General features: G+C 40.3%; 1 protein-coding gene across 2 annotated transcripts in view; it reads right to left on the bottom strand.

Annotated features, from left to right (window-relative positions):
* Positions 1-18,478, bottom strand: part of LOC146389242 (vesicle-fusing ATPase) — a 63,700-nt gene that overhangs the window by 19,515 nt on the left and 25,707 nt on the right. Inside the window, exons 2-7 of one of the 2 annotated variants that reach the window (XM_084926968.1) lie at positions 17,285-17,302; positions 5,970-6,055; positions 1,915-2,014; positions 1,788-1,827; positions 591-757; positions 374-484 (exon numbers count right to left, since the gene is read on the bottom strand). In XM_084926968.1, the coding sequence (XP_084783094.1) occupies positions 374-484; positions 591-757; positions 1,788-1,827; positions 1,915-2,014; positions 5,970-6,055; positions 17,285-17,302 (522 nt within the window). The remainder of the gene's footprint in view (positions 1-373; positions 485-590; positions 758-1,787; positions 1,828-1,914; positions 2,015-5,969; positions 6,056-17,284; positions 17,303-18,478) is intronic. The other variant, XM_084926969.1, reaches the window with a different exon arrangement.

Here is an 18,478-nt window from a genome sequence, read left to right as displayed (position 1 = left end):
AATCATCATTCCAAAAACATAACCTCCTTTGTAGAGGAGGAGGTAATATTATGATTAGGGCTTCATTTCTCAAATGCAAATCAATTTCAAGCTTCCTCCCTGGAGTTTAATTATGAAAGCGTAATGCGTTAGTCCAGTACAAACAACAAAGTCCCGCAGGTGCCAGGACTGACTCACATCCAGACTCCCGTCCCCACTAAACGAGCCCTAACCTCAGGCACTTCCAGTAACAACCAGGCTGTTACTGCTCAGTTCCTGTTTTTACCAATAAGCGATTTCCAAGCTGTATAACTCAGAGCCTCTACATCAAAACCCTGATTTACTTTACTTTCCCTGGGATAATTTGGCTGATCTTGTTATTGTGACTCAGTACCTTTTGCTGTTTCTTTCCAGACGCTGGTTCTCCTTTGAGGATGCTGGCATCCATGGCCTCAATATCCTTTACCACCAAGCCAAACAGCTTGTCACAGAAACTAAACACTAGCTGAAAGACAGAAAAGCAGGATGATGGTACATCAAAAGTCAAATGTTATGCCTCTGAATATCGATATGTGTGTGAGTCTGACACTTTGAGGCATGGAAATAAAAACCTGCTGGGTGACAGAAAAGGCCTGGTTGTTGAACTGCTGGATGAACTCGGCGGCCATCTTGTCTGAGTCGTAGGGAGAGGAGTCAGTACTCTTCTTCTGCAGGAAGTCGATTTCGATTGTCATGGCGCCAATGCACTGCTTGGACTTGTCAAAATTGTAGTTGGACACTGATTGGACAAACAAGGCTACAATTACTATCATATTTAGGTTAATGAGTCAAAATCTGCTTTGGATTTTTATAACAAACCCTAAAAAACAATGAATCTAAAAGTAAAAGCTGTCGCTGGTAACACATCAGATGTATGTAACACATGAGGATATAAATGAACAACTAATAATAAACCATTACAGAAGAGATTCTAATAGATTTTTTAAATAGGAACAATTTGCAGTATTTGACATTATTAATAGTTTGCAAAGCCCCATCCTAAAGGTAAACTGTCCAATTTTAACTGTAGCAATTAAGCTACATGCTTAGGCATTAAAGCCAAAGTGGCCTGCACAAGAAATTAAAGCAAAGATTTAAAAATGTATTTGTCTTATAATTCTCAAATATGGGAAAAAAGCACAAGAAGTTAATGAAGGTTTTTCATTTATTTTTTCAACACGTGTCACAGTTCTTAACTGTTTAGCTGCAGTGATCTTTAACAAGCTAACAGGCCAATGCTACTATATAACTGCCTCAGTGATTTCTAGAATTACATAATAATAATAATAAATGCAAGAATATCTGTAACAATCTAATAGGACAACTGCTATTATGCTAACATTATTAGCTCTGGGAGCTCAAGGAGCTTTTAAAAAAAGGACGTTTAACATCACATGCTTCTAATTTCAGCATAAAATACAGCTTAAGGAGCTGCAGTGCAGACACCACCCTGTCCTGCACTTTATTGGATGTGCCTGAGATTACTTACATTACCCGAGAAAAGTCTGCAAAGCCAACGTAGTTCATTTGAAAATGCAATATGTAATCTTAGTGCCTAACATATTATATTTGAATAAAATGGAGTTTTACATTAATGACTCGCTGCCTGTTTGTCTTGAAAAGTCAGTATTTATCACAGAAAGTAAACTGTCTTAATTTACGAGTGCATCTATATGCAGCAGCTGAAAGCTTGACAACAGTAACTACAGAGGTTTTGAGTTGGTATGCTTAAACATCAAAATCAGCAATCAGAGAAGCGCATTTCATACCTTCCACCTCCTGACCTATGGAGAGACCAGCCCATTTCCTCTACAGGAGAGAAAAAACAAAGAAGAAAAGCCTGAGCATGTGGCTAACACATACTTAACAAGTCTGTGAGTTTTTGCATGTGTGTACCTGTGGCAGGCTGAAGGCGATGCTTCCTGCAGCCACAGTGTGGTGGGTCTTGACTGTAAACACATACTTGTGGTTGGGTGTGGTCTTCACACTCACATGTCTGTGGAGAGAGATTGGATTACAATTTTTATCTTACATTACATGTTTATAGTTATTGCTCAAGTTGAAGCTGAAGGTGTCTTTAAGTTTATTTAGATTTTTTGAGATAGCAACTCTGAGATGGCAAAAGAATGGAGCCCATGGCCTCCAAGCCTGGAGGATCCCAGCTCTGCCACCTCACATGAACTTGTTAACAGTCAGACATTAAACGGTGCTGTTAGGACTGTGGGCAGGTTGGAGCTTCTCTTTCTCTTGCAGCAGGTAGAACTGTGGGCAGAGCTGTATTTCCAGTGCTTGCTCCCGCACTCCTGTTTGTCATTCTCCTTTATCACTACCGGATATTTAAGTAGTGGCTGTGGCAGCAGTTCTCTACAAGATCATTGTCTCCACTACAGGGATAACTTGGCCAACCTCAGTGTGACTTAATCCTTTTTATTCCCAGTTGATCTTCCTAATGGTTCTTGGACTTCTCACCTTCAAGTGAATTCTTTCTTCACCTACCCTCTGGAAAAACTGAGCCACTGCAGGATATCTACTTACCTTGGAATCCTTTGGATCATACCTGTCTGCCCACCGCACTCCTTCAAACCTCAGTCTGCTCACCTTCAGTCAACCCTCTCCTGTGCCCTTGGTGCTCACTTATACAAGCAAGCCTCTATTACGGTGACTATTGGCTGACACATTGCATCCCTTTACACCGTCTATCGCTAAGAGCAATCTGCCCTCTCAGTCTAAACCAGCCAAGCGCTTTTCTCTCGTGTATTGTAAATAAATAAAGGTTGCAGATGCTGAAATATGCAATTATTGTACAGTGGGATGCAAAAGTTTGGGCAACCTTGTTAATAGTCATTATTTTCCTGTATAAATCGTTGGTTGTTACAATAAAAAATGTCAGTTAAATATATCATATAGGAGACGCACACAGTGATATTTGAGAAGTGAAATGAAGTTTATTGGATTTACAGAAAGTGTGCAAGAATTGTTTAAACAAAATCAGGCAGGTGCATAAATTTGGGCACTGTTGTCATTTTATTGATTCCAAAACCTTTAGGACTGATTATTGTAACTCAAATTGGCTTGGTAAGCTCAGTGACCCCTGACCTACATACACAGGTGAATCCAGTAATGAGAAAGAGTATTTAAGGGGGTCAATTGTAAGTTTCCCTCCTCTTTTAATTTTCTCTGAAGAGTAGCAACATTGGGGTCTCAAAACAACTCTCAAATGACCTGAAGACAAAGCTTGTTCACCATCATGGTTTAGGGGAAGGATACAGAAAGCTGTCTCAGAGATGTAAGCTGTCTGTTTCCACAGTTAGGAACATATTGAGAAAATGAGAGACCACAGGCTCAGTTCAAGTTAAGGCTGGAAGTGGCAGACCGAGAACAATCTCGGATAGACAGAAGCGACGAATGGTGAGAACAGTCAGAATCAACCCACAGACCAGCACCAAAGACCTACAACATCATCTTGCAGCAGATGGAGTCGCTGTGCATCGTTCAACCATTCGGCGCTCTTTACACAAGGAGATGCTGTATGCGAGAGTGATGCAGAGGAAGCCTTTTCTCCGCCCACAGGACAAACAGGGCTGCTTGAGGTTTGCTAAAGCACATTTGGACAAGCCAGCTTCATTCTGGAATAAGGTGCTGTGGACTGATGAAACTAAAAGTTATTTGGGCATAACAAGGGGCGTTATGCATGGAGGAAAAAGAAAAACATCTGCTACCTACAGTAAAATATGGTGCTGGTTCCATCATGCTGTGGGGCTGTGTGACCAGTGCAGGGACTGGGAATCTTGTTGAGGGACACATGGATTCCACTCAGTATCAGCAGATTCTGGAGACCAAGTCCAGGAATCAGTGACAAAGCTGAAGCTGCGCCGGGGCTGGATCTTTCAACAAGACAACGACCCGAAACACTGCTCAAAATCCACTAAGGCTTTCATGCAGAGGAACAAGTACAACGTTCTGGAACGGCCATCTCAGCCCAGACCTGAATATTATTGAAAACCTGTGGTGTGAGTTAAAGAGAGCTGGCAATGCTCAGAAGCCATCAAACCTGAATGAACTAGAGATGTTTTGTAAAGAGGAACGGTCCAAAATACCTTCAACCACAATCCAGACTCTCATTGGAACCGACAGGAAGCATTTAGAGGCTGTAATTTCTGCAAAAGGCAGATCTACTAAATATTGATTTCATTTCTTTTTTTGTGGAGCCCAAATTTATGCACCTGCCTGATTTTGTTTAAACAATTATTGCATACTTTCTGTAAATCCAATAAACTTCATTTCACTTCTTAATTATCACTGTGTGTGTCTCCTATATGATATATTTTACATTAGGGGTGATCGTGGCTCAAGAGTTGGGAGTTCGCCTTGTAATCGGAAGGTTGCCGGTTCGAGCCCCGGCTTGGACAGTCTCGGTCGTTGTGTCCTTGGGCAAGACACTTCACCCGTTGCCTACTGGTGGTGGTCAGAGGGCCCGGTGGCACCAGTGTCCGGCAGCCTCGCCTCTCAGTGCGCCCCAGGGTGGCTGTGGCTACAATATAGCTGCCATCACCAGTATGTGGATGACTGGATATGTAAAGCGCTTTGGGGTCCTTAGGGACTAGTAAAGCGCTATATAAATACAGGCCATTTACCATATTTAACTGACATTTGTTATTGTAACAACCAACGATTTATACAGGAAAATAATGACAATGAACAAGGCTGCCCAAAATTTTGCATCCCACTATATATGTCAAAAAGCATAGTATGATTCACTGGTATCTGTATGTGGTTTGTGATTTTTTTTTTCTTTAATTTTCTTTTTTTTAATTTATTGCTTCTGCTGAACTGATCTGCTGTCTCTCACTTTAAAATGCCAAATGCAGCAAGAATCACATGACAGGCGAAGGGTCGAAATGCTTATCAAGAAGTGCAAAAACTAATTAGATTCCCCACTGTTACAAAACTGTGTCAAGTGCAAAATGATGCAAACACACACAAAAAATGAATATAAAGAGATCCTTGGGAGAGGACTGTGAAGAATGCCACAATGCCACCCAACAAGACTGAGGTGAGTGTGACAATGAGAGACAAAATTACGCACGAAACAATGCAGCTGTATCTGCTGTGTTTGACACTCGACATTCCCACTGTTGTGGATTTCACTGGCAATAATTACAGACCCCAAAATACAAAGAAAACCTCCCCTAGTTTCATCACGTGGTCAACAATCATTGACAGAGAAGAACTTGGAATGGGGACCATAAATCAGGGAGCATCACCAGCTCCAGCGCCCTAGGTATCTCTTGATAGAGCAGCCTTATTGGTTCACCAGACACAACCAACAAATGGGAAGAGTCTTTCGTGTACTACAGATTCTTCATTGTTTTACTTATGAAGCCCTGTGACAGACTGGCGACCTGTCCAGGGTGTAGCCTGCCTCTCGCCCTAAGACAACTGGGATAGGCTCCGGCCCCCAGCGACCCTGAAAAAGGATAGGGGGAAGCGGCTGGATTGAGGATCACATCAGATTTTACCCTTTTTAAAAGCAACACAATGAACTGTGTATTAGATGTGTAGATTTTAACCTTCTGAGTTCTGAGTCACCACAGGGTTAGAATTCACACCTATGATAACCTCAGAAGCTCCAGGATAGCCCTAAAGTGAAGACCTGTACAGGATGTGACCCACCTCTTGGCCCATGGCAGACAACAGAATGTTCAGTTTGACCTGAGTGCAGATTTTCATCAGATTCCTGCAGCTTTACTTATCATTGTTCCATAATAAAGTGAAATGATAATCATCCACTGCAAGTCACTCCATCAGATCACTGTCTGTCGTCTCCAGGATGAATAATGGGTGATAAGGTGGGCGGTCAGGTGGGTATTTGGATAACTGATTGGAGAGATGCCCGGGTGTGTGCTCAGATTGATCAATGCGACGGTGATTAGGTAATAGGAAGTACTCACTGTCCTGACTGCAGATCCTTCTCACTCACCACGGCACAGTTAGTCAGCGACAGCTCGTCTGTCGGGCATCGTGCCGCTTGCATGGTCTGCAGAGAGAAAGACAGCAGAGGAAGGACAGAGACGCAAAGAAACATAATTGTTTGACAGATACTGGGAATGACCACACACATTTTATTCCAGTACACTTTTTTATATTCTTTTAACATGGGATTGTTATAAGAATTTCCTCCTAGCGGGCACTGAGCCTGTGAAATGTCATGTAAGGAGGAAAAATAAACACAATGTATTATAAACTGAATTTTTGAAATATAGGACACTGCCATGATATTTTTCTATTCAGTTGTAACATGACAGCTCAAGTAAATGCATTCCACCTGTTAGAAACGAGCTGGTCCAACCTGAGATACCCACTATTAGATACACAAACAAACTTTATTTGTCACGTACACAATCATACAGAGTACAACATGTAGTGAAATGCTTGTGTCCAAGCTGAAGACATAGCTGTGCCATTCCAGGGCTTGGTTTTTTTAGCATGGGGGATCTAGCCAGGACCCTTACTGGATACCAGGTGGGAATTGAATATGCGATTGCCACTCCAAAAGGTGTGTAGTCTTACCACTACACTATCCAGCTGCTGAGACACCGTGCTAATACCAGGTCAGACACCCCCTTTGCCTTCAGAACTACCTTAATTCTTCATGGCACAGATTCAAACATCCCTCAGAGATTTTGGTGCAGTAAACTCATTGACATGTTCAAAAACAACATTCTCAGATGATTTGAGCTTTTTGACGTGGGACATTATCCTGCTGGAAGACGATGGGTCCACTCTTTTCATAAAGGGGTGGACATGGTCAGCAACAATACTCGGGTAGACTGTAGTGTTTAACTGATGCTTATTTGGTCCTAAGTGGCCCAAAGCCTCCACATCATTACAGCCTGAACTGTTGGTGCAAACCAGGATGGATGGATCCTTGTATTCACATGTTTACGTGTTTCTGAATTCCCCATCTGAACATAACAGCAGAAATCGAGACTCATCAGATCATTTTCTATTGTCCAGTTGTGAGCCTGTGTAAACTGCAGCTTCATTTTCATCTTCTTGGCTGACGGGAGTGAGGAGGAGGCAGAGTATAGGGAACTGTTGGACCACACCGTGCAGTGGGGTGGTACCTCCTCCAGAATGTGGCAGAGACAAAGGAAATGGTGATAAATTTTAGGACAAAGTGAACACATTTCCATTCTGGGAGAAGACGTAGCTTTAATGGAGAGCTACAGATACATGAGCATTCACCTCAACAAATGACCATCTTCGTAGGAAGAGATAGCTGGTGTTTTCTTAAGTTGCAATGCATCTGACTTCTCACATTTCACCACAGACATCATTTAAATGTCACAGCCTACCTGAGTGTTGTTGCTGACCGTGTCAATTTCTTTCTGACTAGAGTATACCCATTTTCTGATGGATGCTTCCAGCTGGACAACACACCTTCCCACAAAGCTCCAATCATCTCAAACTAGTTCTCACTCAAACAGTGAATTCGAGCCTCTACAGTTATGATATCCCAATATTCTGTAGAAGACCTTCAGGATGTGGAAGAATGAGAAATTTTGATTTGCAACCAACAAATGCGCACACACTTTTCTTTTTGTCTCATTTTTCCTCACAATATTCATGACAGCCAGTCTCATCATCTTCTAAGGGTGTCCTGCTGCTTTACATTCAGTCCATGTCAAATCTCAACCAACCTCCCAACTCAAGAGAGTATTAATCCCTTCTTTCAGTTCATCCACTTTTCCACTGACACAGCATCAGTCCTGCTCACAGAAGCAGCGAACACACTGACACACTCTCATTTGAACGCAAATTGAAATCCTTTGCAGAACAACCACGTCTGCCACACTGAACAAAAGTAGGCAGATATGAAGTGGTAGCCATGGTTACTGCATTAAGTGACGACGGAGAGCCTCTGGTGATAAATGAGTATTGCTTTTCTGTAGGGGTGGGTTTTAATAATCGATTCATCGATTAAAATCGATTCTGGCTTGGATAACGTGATATCGATTCATTAAAATCCTGAATCGATTTTTTTATATAAATGTATTTTGCCCAAAATTCCAGAATCTCAGGTGAAACGTCACAAAATTTCGACAACCACCAAACATTTAAAAACAGTAAATGAGAGCAGGTACACGGCTTCTGCACAAAGACGTAAACACAAAGCGCGGAGCCGCCGACGGATCAGAATCAGTGAGATGTCGCCTTTCTCACCCGACGGCACGGACAGGGTCGGGGCTGAAAGCCGACAGCTCGCTGATTCTGATGTTTGTGTTCACGCCCTTTTTGCGCTGATTCTAAAGCTGTTAGTTTTATCTCTCTCCAAACAATATTGACCAACCAGCACTTCATGCACAGCTCTCTCTCTCTCTCTCTCTTCAAGAACAGTTTCCCGTCTAAAAATCTGTTTTCTGCATTATTCGCTTGCTTGTTACGCACAAGTCTACCGTTGTTTACAGGCTGTCGGCCGCTGTTTTTTTTTTCCTTTTACTTACTTCCGAAAAGAAAACCTAATTTCTGCTGTTCAACAGGCTTCTGAACAAATTTAAACTTTTTAAAATTATACAAAATGCAAAACGCTCAGCTGTGTCTGTAATCAAACCGCTGTAACTTCAGAGGTAATGTTCATAAGTTGATTAATGGTTTTCTTTCATTTTTGATGTACTGCAGAATATTTTTATAAAATCCCAGGCCAGGAAAATCACCTTCATGTTTTTCTGTGTTTTATCTTCAGCTACTTTGACACAAAGGCCTCTGCTGTGACGCTCACACCTTTGATAAAGTCTGGAAAGTGTCAGCTTCCCTTTTATAGATACAAAAATATGTAAATGTACTGATCTGAATTATAATATTTCTGACTGTCTGAGGCAAAATTTCCCAGATTCATATCGAATTGAATTGAATCGATTCAGGACCTTGTGAATCAGAATCGAATTGATTCTAGAAGTCAGTGACGATACCCAGCCCTACTTTTCTGCTACGTGAATCCCTCAGCGGGAGCACAGGCTACAGATCTGCGCTCACTGTGAACACATGCTTTTTGTGTTTACTGAAGCTCTTCATTCATAGAAGTTTGTGACGTATGCTGAGGAAACTTGGTCCTTTGAAGCAAATATCCCAGTTTCAGTGGTGAGGTCTTATGTTCAGATGTCTATGGGCGCCATATTTTGTGGACAGCAATGGGTACCTGGTACATTTTAAGCTGCAGAAGATTTAAGGAGACACCTTTGTCATCCATCACCTCTTGGCGCTTGGATCAATTTTGGTTGCTTTTTGCCAAATGCAGTTAACAAGGAGGCTGACAAATCTGAAAAAGAAAATTCAGGTGGGTGGGTGCTATGCTGCTAGCAACGTAATGTGAGCAGCTGCAGGGACCCAGTGGAGAGAAATGAAACACCGAGCGTGACGTGAGCTGGTTTAAGACAGAGCATTTTATTGCATTATTCCCCTTTTCCTTTAATGTAAGAAGTGATATAATCAAGTGGCACAAAGAACATAAGCAATATTAGCATTTCAAAATTTCAAAGACTTTCACTGGCAAATAAATCACATTTATGCACACGGGTACACTGTACTGCCAAACATCTTAAACTCTGGCCACGATTTCATTCGAATGATTGGTTAACAGCATTTTCCTAAAAAGGGAAAAGTAGAATTAATAATTTATTGTCATAGGAGCATAAATAGTGTCCTCTGGTTACAGGCGATATGGGCAGTAACGCGTTACAAATAACACTTTACTGTAATCCAATTACTTTTTTCAAGTAATGAGTAAAGTAAGTAAGTGAGTAATTTGATTACATTACTTTCTCGTAAGCACACTGCATTACTAAACCGTGATTTTGTTTGTGAGAGTGTCTCATGACAATGACGTACGAGTGTGCGATGTCCGTGGCAGCAACAGACGTGTGCAGATCAACAATGTATCAACATTACTTTGAGTTGGATTCTGTAAAAAGTGACAGAAACATCAGCGTCTGCTGTACACTCTGCGTGGAAAGAAAACTTCTTTCTACAGCGAAAAATGAAACTTCAAATCTGAGCAAGCACCACGCTGCCACAGGAAGGTGAAATTCACAGAGAAACCCCCGCTGTGATGACCGCTGCTGCACCGGGCAAACCTCCACCAGCCCCACTCCTGCTAAACAGGTGAAAATAGATTTAAAGTGACAGGACTCAGAGCTGCTGAATCTTTAATTTTATTTATTTTCTGCTATGTTTTACTTGCATCTATTTCAAAGAGGGAGTGTAAACACAAAAACATTATTTTATTTTATATGCTGGAATATGCACAAAATAGGTTTAAATGTTAAACAAATTTCTTCAAGTCAAAGACAGCTGCATATAATTTCATTTTTGCTTGATGCAATGTGCATAAAGTTAAAAGATTAAAACTAATAAAACATAAAGAGAGACTTTTTCATTTGATTACATTTTATATGATGCAGAGAAAATAAAATTGGGCTGAAAGGTCTATTGTTTTTTAATGTATTCAGGTTGTATATCATGTTTTTTTTTTAAAGTAACTAAATAATTAGGTAACTAATTTAGAAAATAAGTAATCAGTAAAGTATAACTTTCTTGGAGAAGTAATCAGTAATTAGCAACTAATTGCTATTTTCGAGTAACTTGACCAACACTGGTTACAGGTCAGCTTAATAATTTGCTTAATACATCTGGTTTAAAAATGTTAAAACGTGATGGCGAAAATGTGAAATTTGAGACTTGACCAATCAAAGACTGAGGCCACAGTGCCTATAGCTATCTGTGAGTACACCAGGACTTTGGTCTGAGTGGATGGACATAAGAGTAGTGCTACACCCTAGTTCTGAATTGTACAGAAGAAGATTAGGACCAATAGAAAAAAAGTGTGTCTGTGTGTGTGTGTGTTGGGGGGTCAGAATTGTGAGGAAAATCAGATTTCTGACATTAATCTCAAAATTCTGGCTTTTTTCTCTGAATTCTGAAAGATGAAATCCAACCCCCCATTTCTCTTTCCATAGTCAAAAGTTCTCTTCTCTAAAACTGTCTTGCAGCAGGCTGAGAAGCAGATACAGTTGGGTATTGTCAGCATAGTGTGTGAGTAAATCAATCGCCCAACCTTTGAAACTTTATATGTTAGGAAGAAAAGAGGACCCAGCAAAGATCCTTGCGGTGTCCCAGAGAAAATCAAGTGAAGTTTGGCAAAGGTTTAACCACAGTAGCCTACTACAAGAGGATTTGATGGCTCACTATGTCAGTGGTCAATAATTGATGTAATAATCAGGCATTCATAATAGTCGTCCATACAGCATTTATATACATGCACATGGCAAAAAATGACAGGGGGTTGTTAATTTGGCTCATCTTAAAGATTGAAAGCAACCTCAGAGAAAAAATATCTTAAACTGGTGTCTTCATCGTCCATAAGTAGTTATATTCCATTATCATAAATGATAGATAACAATAAAAGGTACCCCTGACTTATCATCAGCTATACTTTTATGCATCCACATCTGGTATTTATAGTGCAGGAAGTGTACAGCGGATGCTTTCACAACACAGAGAAAAAGTGAGACTGCTGTGAGTCTTTTCTGGTAAATGAAGCCTGGAACACTTAGTGATGAGTTACCAGCTGCCCTAAATTTCACTGAAATGCTTCATAATTAATGCTCTAGAGATGGAATTCCTTCCACTGCTTGCAACGGCAGATTTAGGAGTCAGGTAAGACTCACTTAAATTTCTGTAACTTGTTTTTACATTCATCACTTTTGCATCTGGTAATTAAGAGCTGGTATTAAAAAAAAGAGCAGCATGCAGCTCGAGTGTTTAGCCTCCTCATCTGGAAAATAGCTGTCAACAGAAAATTGTTGCACTGGCAAAATTCCATATTCAGATCACTGAGTAACAAAACAATCTTTGCTTTAATCTGTTCTCCAAAATTCTGCCAAATCCAACTTTAATGTCAATGGGATTTAGGTCCAAGCAGAAATATGACCTCACAGTTAATCGCAATATGGATTATAAAGTTTACATGCTCTTTTCGACTCTTTCACGTCCACTAGAAAATATAGACAGGCGACATGTTGCTACAATGGTCCACTTAGAGGGAAGCGTCACTGCAAATCCAAGCTTGTCTAGAGCCACCTTTATCCCATGACAGACTTTTCAACCCTTACTACGATGCATTAGCATGCATTTTTCTTTAGTTTGTCATTTTCTGTAATTGAATGTGTGTAATACTGCAATACTGCACATTCTTTGTGTCTTTAAATGACAGCAACATAATAAAGAGAAAACACATCTTTTAATATTAACTGTTTGTTGCATCTAAAATGAATGAAATGCATCAGATGTAGCACGATACTGGTAGAAGAGGCAAACACTGCAGTGTTGGCACTGTGCCCACATCACCTGCACCTCAGTAGTCTGAGCAGACAGAGGTGATTCAGAGCAAGACCGCTGTGCCCAAGACCCTTAAAGGGGCATCTCACATCATAAAAATAAATGGCCTCTGCTTGTTTCTAGTCATTTCTATGGTTTGTCGTCATGTTTTAAAACTTACATAGCACCAGTCAGTGTAGCTTTATCGCATACTGTACACTGTAGTGCTCAAATATAAAGAGGTACATGCAGGAAAACCCACAACACACAAAACTGTGCATAGTGACTGTAGTTTTTAATCAAAGCTAATCAAATGTATGTATGAATATTTTTGAGGATTTCTGGTGGTCTGTTGATTTAATGCTACATTTCAATTTACTACTATTTCAAAAGAAATACGAAACACTAACTCTCTCACCTTTACTGATGTTAATAATATAGATAGATTCAATAAATACAAATATTTAAGGCATATAAATTATGCATGATGTTTAAGGCCTTGATAAAAAAAGAAAGCTATGATAATATGGTAGCTCTGGATGAACCTTCCTAGCACTGCCCTACTTGTTGATATAATCTATTCCTATAGTTCAATGGAAAAAAAGGCTTTTCCCCTTTTGATTCAACCAGTGGAAGATGCCGCTGCTATAAATCCACGTGGAACATTTTTTGTTCTATCCAAAACGTTTTAAGTATATTATGAGCTTTTTTATCGACTGTGCTTTCTTCCAGACCCTATGTGGACACAACAACTAAAGCAATGGGAAGTTTGTTTTTTAATTTAATTTAATTTAATTAAAAATGTAATGCTATACTGCTGCAGCTGCAGGTGTAGTTCATAAAACTAAACTCTGAGCTCAAAGATACTGTAAATTTTGTGAAGCCAAGAAGAAAAGACCATTCTCACTCCCGAGGCGTAATATAGAGACCATTTGTCAAGTCCCGAGCCGTTCCTGAGGAACGCAAAAGGTGACCTTCCGGGTTCTTATGCTATGCACCGGGTTATGGATGAAATCCATAGAATGACGCTCCTGCGCTAATACACGTTCCAGCCCCGTATTCCAGCCCTAACCATAACCTTATCCCTAACCTTAACCAGCACTTTAATGACATTAGAGAGTAAAGCAAACATACATGTGTAGATTCATTCCAAATGGCTCTCATGTTTCCTCATTTTTGCAATCTCGTAATATAGGCATGCGTCGGGAAGTGTAATATACTGACGATTTGTCACCTAGCGTAAAATGTTACGCTTTGGGAGTGAGAACGTGTCGAGGAGAAACTCGTAGCTGAGTGAAAACCTTTGGTGGGGAAGTAAAAGGAGTATTTTTTTACAGTTATTATTTATTTCTACAATAACTCAGATGTCCTAACTTGTTCAGATGCAGGCGCACTTTACATGGCATATATTTGATGATATAGTATACTGTTTGTAATTTCTTTTGATTTTTTTTTGTAAATTTTAGCAATTTTGACCATTTGTCCTCTGCAGGACACCGTAGTTCAGATTTCTCGTTCGTGCGGGCGCCATCTTGGTTCAGTGTTTACTGTGATTTGCAAAGGTAAGCACTGTCAGTGGTGTACTGCATTGGTTTTTTGTTTAAAAATAAGTGTTCCACTGTGTAAAATGGCGGTTTGCTAAGCATATATTGTGTTTATTGAGAGGTTTATGTACTGTCTGATGAGAGTATGAGCAGTTGGTGTGCATGTTCCATTTGGTAATATCTGCCGCAATTTCGGGCTACATTCCCGCTTGTTAGCAGAGCACCCAATTTGGGCAAAGTAATGCAAGATGCATTAGCTTTTCAGCTACAGTTTGCTGGTAGTCCTGCTATGTTAGTTTTGTGTCATACACATTTTTGTAAGGACATGATTATTTTTGCTTAATGCGTTTTTTATATATATTTGTTGTTGGCTTTTACTATGTTGATAATCACGCAGTGTTTACTGTGATTTGCAAAGGGCCAGCAGCAGAGTTGGAGTGGTGTTTGCCCCAGCATCTGAATAAACGGCGCGGTCCGAGCCACAAATTGAACGCCTGTGTCCGACTGGTCTCTCTACTGTGCACCCCAATCCAACACAAACTTACACAACGCAGAGTCCGGGGTGTAGGGAGGCCCCTGCACTGGTTGGGTTACATAAACATCGTAATGAACTCCCTCTGATTGTTTTGCTGCCACCACGATAAAATCACACTTCATGCACAGCTCTCTCTCTCTCTCTCTCTCTCTCTCTCTCTGTACTTCAAGAACAGTTTCCCGTCTAAAAATCTGTTTTCTGCATTATTCGCTTGCTTGTTACGCACAAGTCTACGGTTGTTTACAGCCTGTCGGACACAGTTTTTTTTCTTTTACTTACTTCCGAAAACAAAGCCTAATTTCTGCCGTTCAATACTGAACAAATTTAAACTTTTTAAAATTATGCAAAATTGCAAAATGCTCAGCTGTGTCTGTAATCAAACCTCTGTAACTTTGCTCTGCTTCATGTCAGCAGCATCAGGTAATGTTCATATGTTCATTAATGGTTTTCTTTCGTTTTTGATCTACTGCAGAATATTTTTATAAAATCCCAGGCCAGGAAAACTTTCATGTTTCTGTGTTTTATCTTCAGCTACTTTGACACAAAGGCATCTGCTGTGATGCTCACACCTTTGATAAAGTCTGGAAAGTGTCAGCTTCCTTTTTATAGATACAAAAATATGTAAATGTACTGATTTGAATTATTATTTCTGACTGTCTGAGGCAAAATTTCCCAGATTCAAATCGAATTGAATCGAATCAATTCTAGAAATGAGTGACGATACCCAGCCCTATGTACAAGCTTGCCAGCTGCATCTCATCTAGGCTAACCTAGAAAACATCTTATACACAGTGAATATTAAACAGACTATTTATAACCAAAGGCCATGCCTCTGATCTAATTAATTTTTAAAGGCTGTCTGTCAAACATTTGTGATAAAATTCACTATGATTAGAAGAGGTGAGTGGGTTGTCTTATGCATACTTCAACATATAAAGTGGAGGTAAATGTGGGATGTGTTGGCCACTTGCTTTAGGTGTGATATCTTCAGGGGTTTCCAAGTCTTTTGCCCAAATAATACTAGATAAAGATCATCTTTATATTCAGAAATTGAGCATGCACATATCCAGCTCCCTCACATATTTGGACATTATCCAGTCTTTAACCTGCCAGTTTCCTAGTGCAAAATCTGCATGGTGGCTGAATGTGCTGACATACAAATCGTTCCAACAGTCCAAAACTTTCCATTGAGAGAGAGAGAGCGCAACTGCTTTCAATAGCCTGTTGTGATTACATTAACATTGTCTGAAAGTTAATTAAGAGTCCATGTATCACATTTCCTCATTGTGTAAGAGTCTGTCTGCATATGCATTCTCGCCATTTTATTTTTAACCTGGTGGCCAAATGATTAAGGTGCATTAGGGGTAGTACTAAGCTGTCACTGCAGTACTTCACCGGGGTATCTATGAGTAAAAATGAATCAACTGTGAAAAAACAACTCAGATAATAAGCAGGGCATATCAGGCCATCCTCATTTGGATTTTGCACTGCAGGCTGTTTTTCACAATCCACTAAATCACTCTGATGAAGACCCTGGATGCACATTCGCAAATTTATTTCTTGCTTTGGAGAACATGAATGTCTGCAGGGATCACCAAAGTCATTAGGAGTTATCCAGGAAATTACGACCAGCTAATAGCAGGTTCCTTATTCTCTCTGTTCACATTCTGTATCATGAACATCGCAGCAGAAAAATGTGTTTAAGACAAAATGTCGAGAGGAAAAAGAAAACTGCCACTCCTGGTGCTTCCCTGCTTCCCTTTGTAAGTGTTCTCAGTTTTACAACATTCAGGCCTACCCAGAAAACTGACATCTGATGACTCACCCAGTCTAAAGCGTTTTCAAGCTATAATCCATGTTCATGTATTATTATTATGGTTAACGCATAGCAATTATTGTAATGTATAAAGCTTTACAAAACACAATACCTTTAAAAGAACCCCTTTAGATGTCCATCTCTAGCACAACCCTTTGTCTTTTAGCTCTTTTGACAGCTACAGTGCATTTCAAGTACATCTTCTAGCTTTTGTACTTTGGCCCAAAGTCAGTGTTTATATTTTATTTTCATCCTTCTGACAGAACAACACAATCAGCAACTGATTTAGTAGGAGTCATACCTCTCACTCATTAGTTTCTAACCAACCTGGCCTGTCCATATCACCTGTAGTACTGGCAGCTACCCAGTCATTCCACGGATGGACAGACTCCAACTTCACCTATGAGTTGGAACAGTAAGAAGAACTTGTTCATATGTAACTCCACTGAGCTCAACAATATGCTAAGCCTAGGATCATAGTCATTAAAATCTTCTGATGAAATGATACATTAATCATAGCTAAAGCCAAAAACCTCTTCATAAATGTTAAGGAATGCCAACTGTTCACTTTAGGATTTTTGGTGTCAGCAAAGTTAGCTAAGATGCTGTAAAGCTTGGATCCACCTCACAGTATTATATATTTCTGCAAACTATCTGCCTGCTGAATCAAAATGGTAAGTTCCTAATGGAACACATCCATTTTGTTCTGGAGACTTGCAGTTTCACAGGGGAGTTGATTAATGGATGCTCAGGAGCTAGCATTTCCATCCAATCAACATGTGACACCAGCTTGAGTTTGCTGCCAAAGACTCGGTGGTTGCCTCATATCTCTTGAGGTTCGAGCCAGATATCCAGGCAGCAGCGGGAGGCTGACAGCAGTGACGCAAGCAAGCTATAGAACCGACTCTTCGGTCAGAGAGTGAGCAGAAAATAGCAGATATATCCCACATAAAAGAAGATGGCAGCTCTCTTTGAGAGTTATACACCCATACATACCTTGAAAAATATTACGACCTTGTGGGCGCCAGTGGAGGCAAGCAGAGAGGAAGGACAGAAGACAGCATTTGAGAAGGAGGGGGACTCAGAGCAGCAAGCTGCTGGAGCTAAGGTGCGAAGCTGTGGTGGCTGCAGACAGGTGCACTCAAACTGCATTCACATGTATGGAATGACTCATGCATGTACATATACAGATTACCTGGGGTGGTGAGGGGTTAGAAGTGCATACAAGCCAGAGTTGGGGTTTGCTTAGACTAAATTACAAATGTTTGTAATGTTCCTTGGAACTTTTTCCCAATAAATAAACCCCAAGTCTGGTGGGCTCATGCACAAAATGTTATGCATGTCACAGGACAATATGTCTTCCACACACTGGAGACAAAGTGCCAGCTGCAATACTGTGGTGAGAGATGATGGACAGAGAAAGAAGTCAGCCATTTTCCCCTGATTTGTGAATATTCATTTATAATGGATGGATTGTGACATGGCATTAATGTAATCATACTGGTAATGAAAACTTTCACTGCAGTGTGTGAAATGACAACAACTTCACATCCAATTTTGTCAATAAGCAAGTCAATCACGAGGCAAAATTTTGGAAAATGTAACATCTGAAAATTTGATTAGAATTGCTCCAAAGCAATTGCTTTGTTCTGTTACGGCTGCTAGCATTGTCAGCATCAGTTAGCATTAGCCAGCATGCTCAAACAGACAACATATATTACAGGAAGGGTACCAAAGCCACAAGAAAACAGATTAACAGGTCTTTAACAAGCATCATTTGTCTTCAATTTTGCTCTGTGTCATCAGTAAACCTGTGTTTGCCTCAGTGCTCTGACCCTCCTATGACAGCTCTTTTAACACAGTAGGAACAGCAAAGGGATACAACCTGCACAGAAAACATGTGAATAACTTTAAAGGAAGCAACCTTGCGAGAGCACACAGGATACACAAGATCATTTGATTTCATACCAGCTCTATCTATCTATCTATCTATCTATCTATCTATCTATCTATCTATCTATCTATCTATCTATCAAAAGCCTTACAAAGGCTTCATTGTGTTGTCAGTCTCTAACTCTCACTGTGAGACAGAGACGGACAGACTGACTTTGGTCTCAGTAAGTATGCTGAATTTTGGACCTTGCATCTGATTGATTTATCATCATTAAAAGATCAGAAACAGCTATGGCG

Source organism: Perissodus microlepis, chromosome 4, assembly GCF_051167445.1.
Source record: "Perissodus microlepis isolate ML-2025 ecotype Zambia chromosome 4, ASM5116744v1, whole genome shotgun sequence".
NCBI lineage: Eukaryota > Metazoa > Chordata > Actinopteri > Cichliformes > Cichlidae > Perissodus > Perissodus microlepis.
This window is presented reverse-complemented; position numbering and strand designations above follow the sequence as displayed.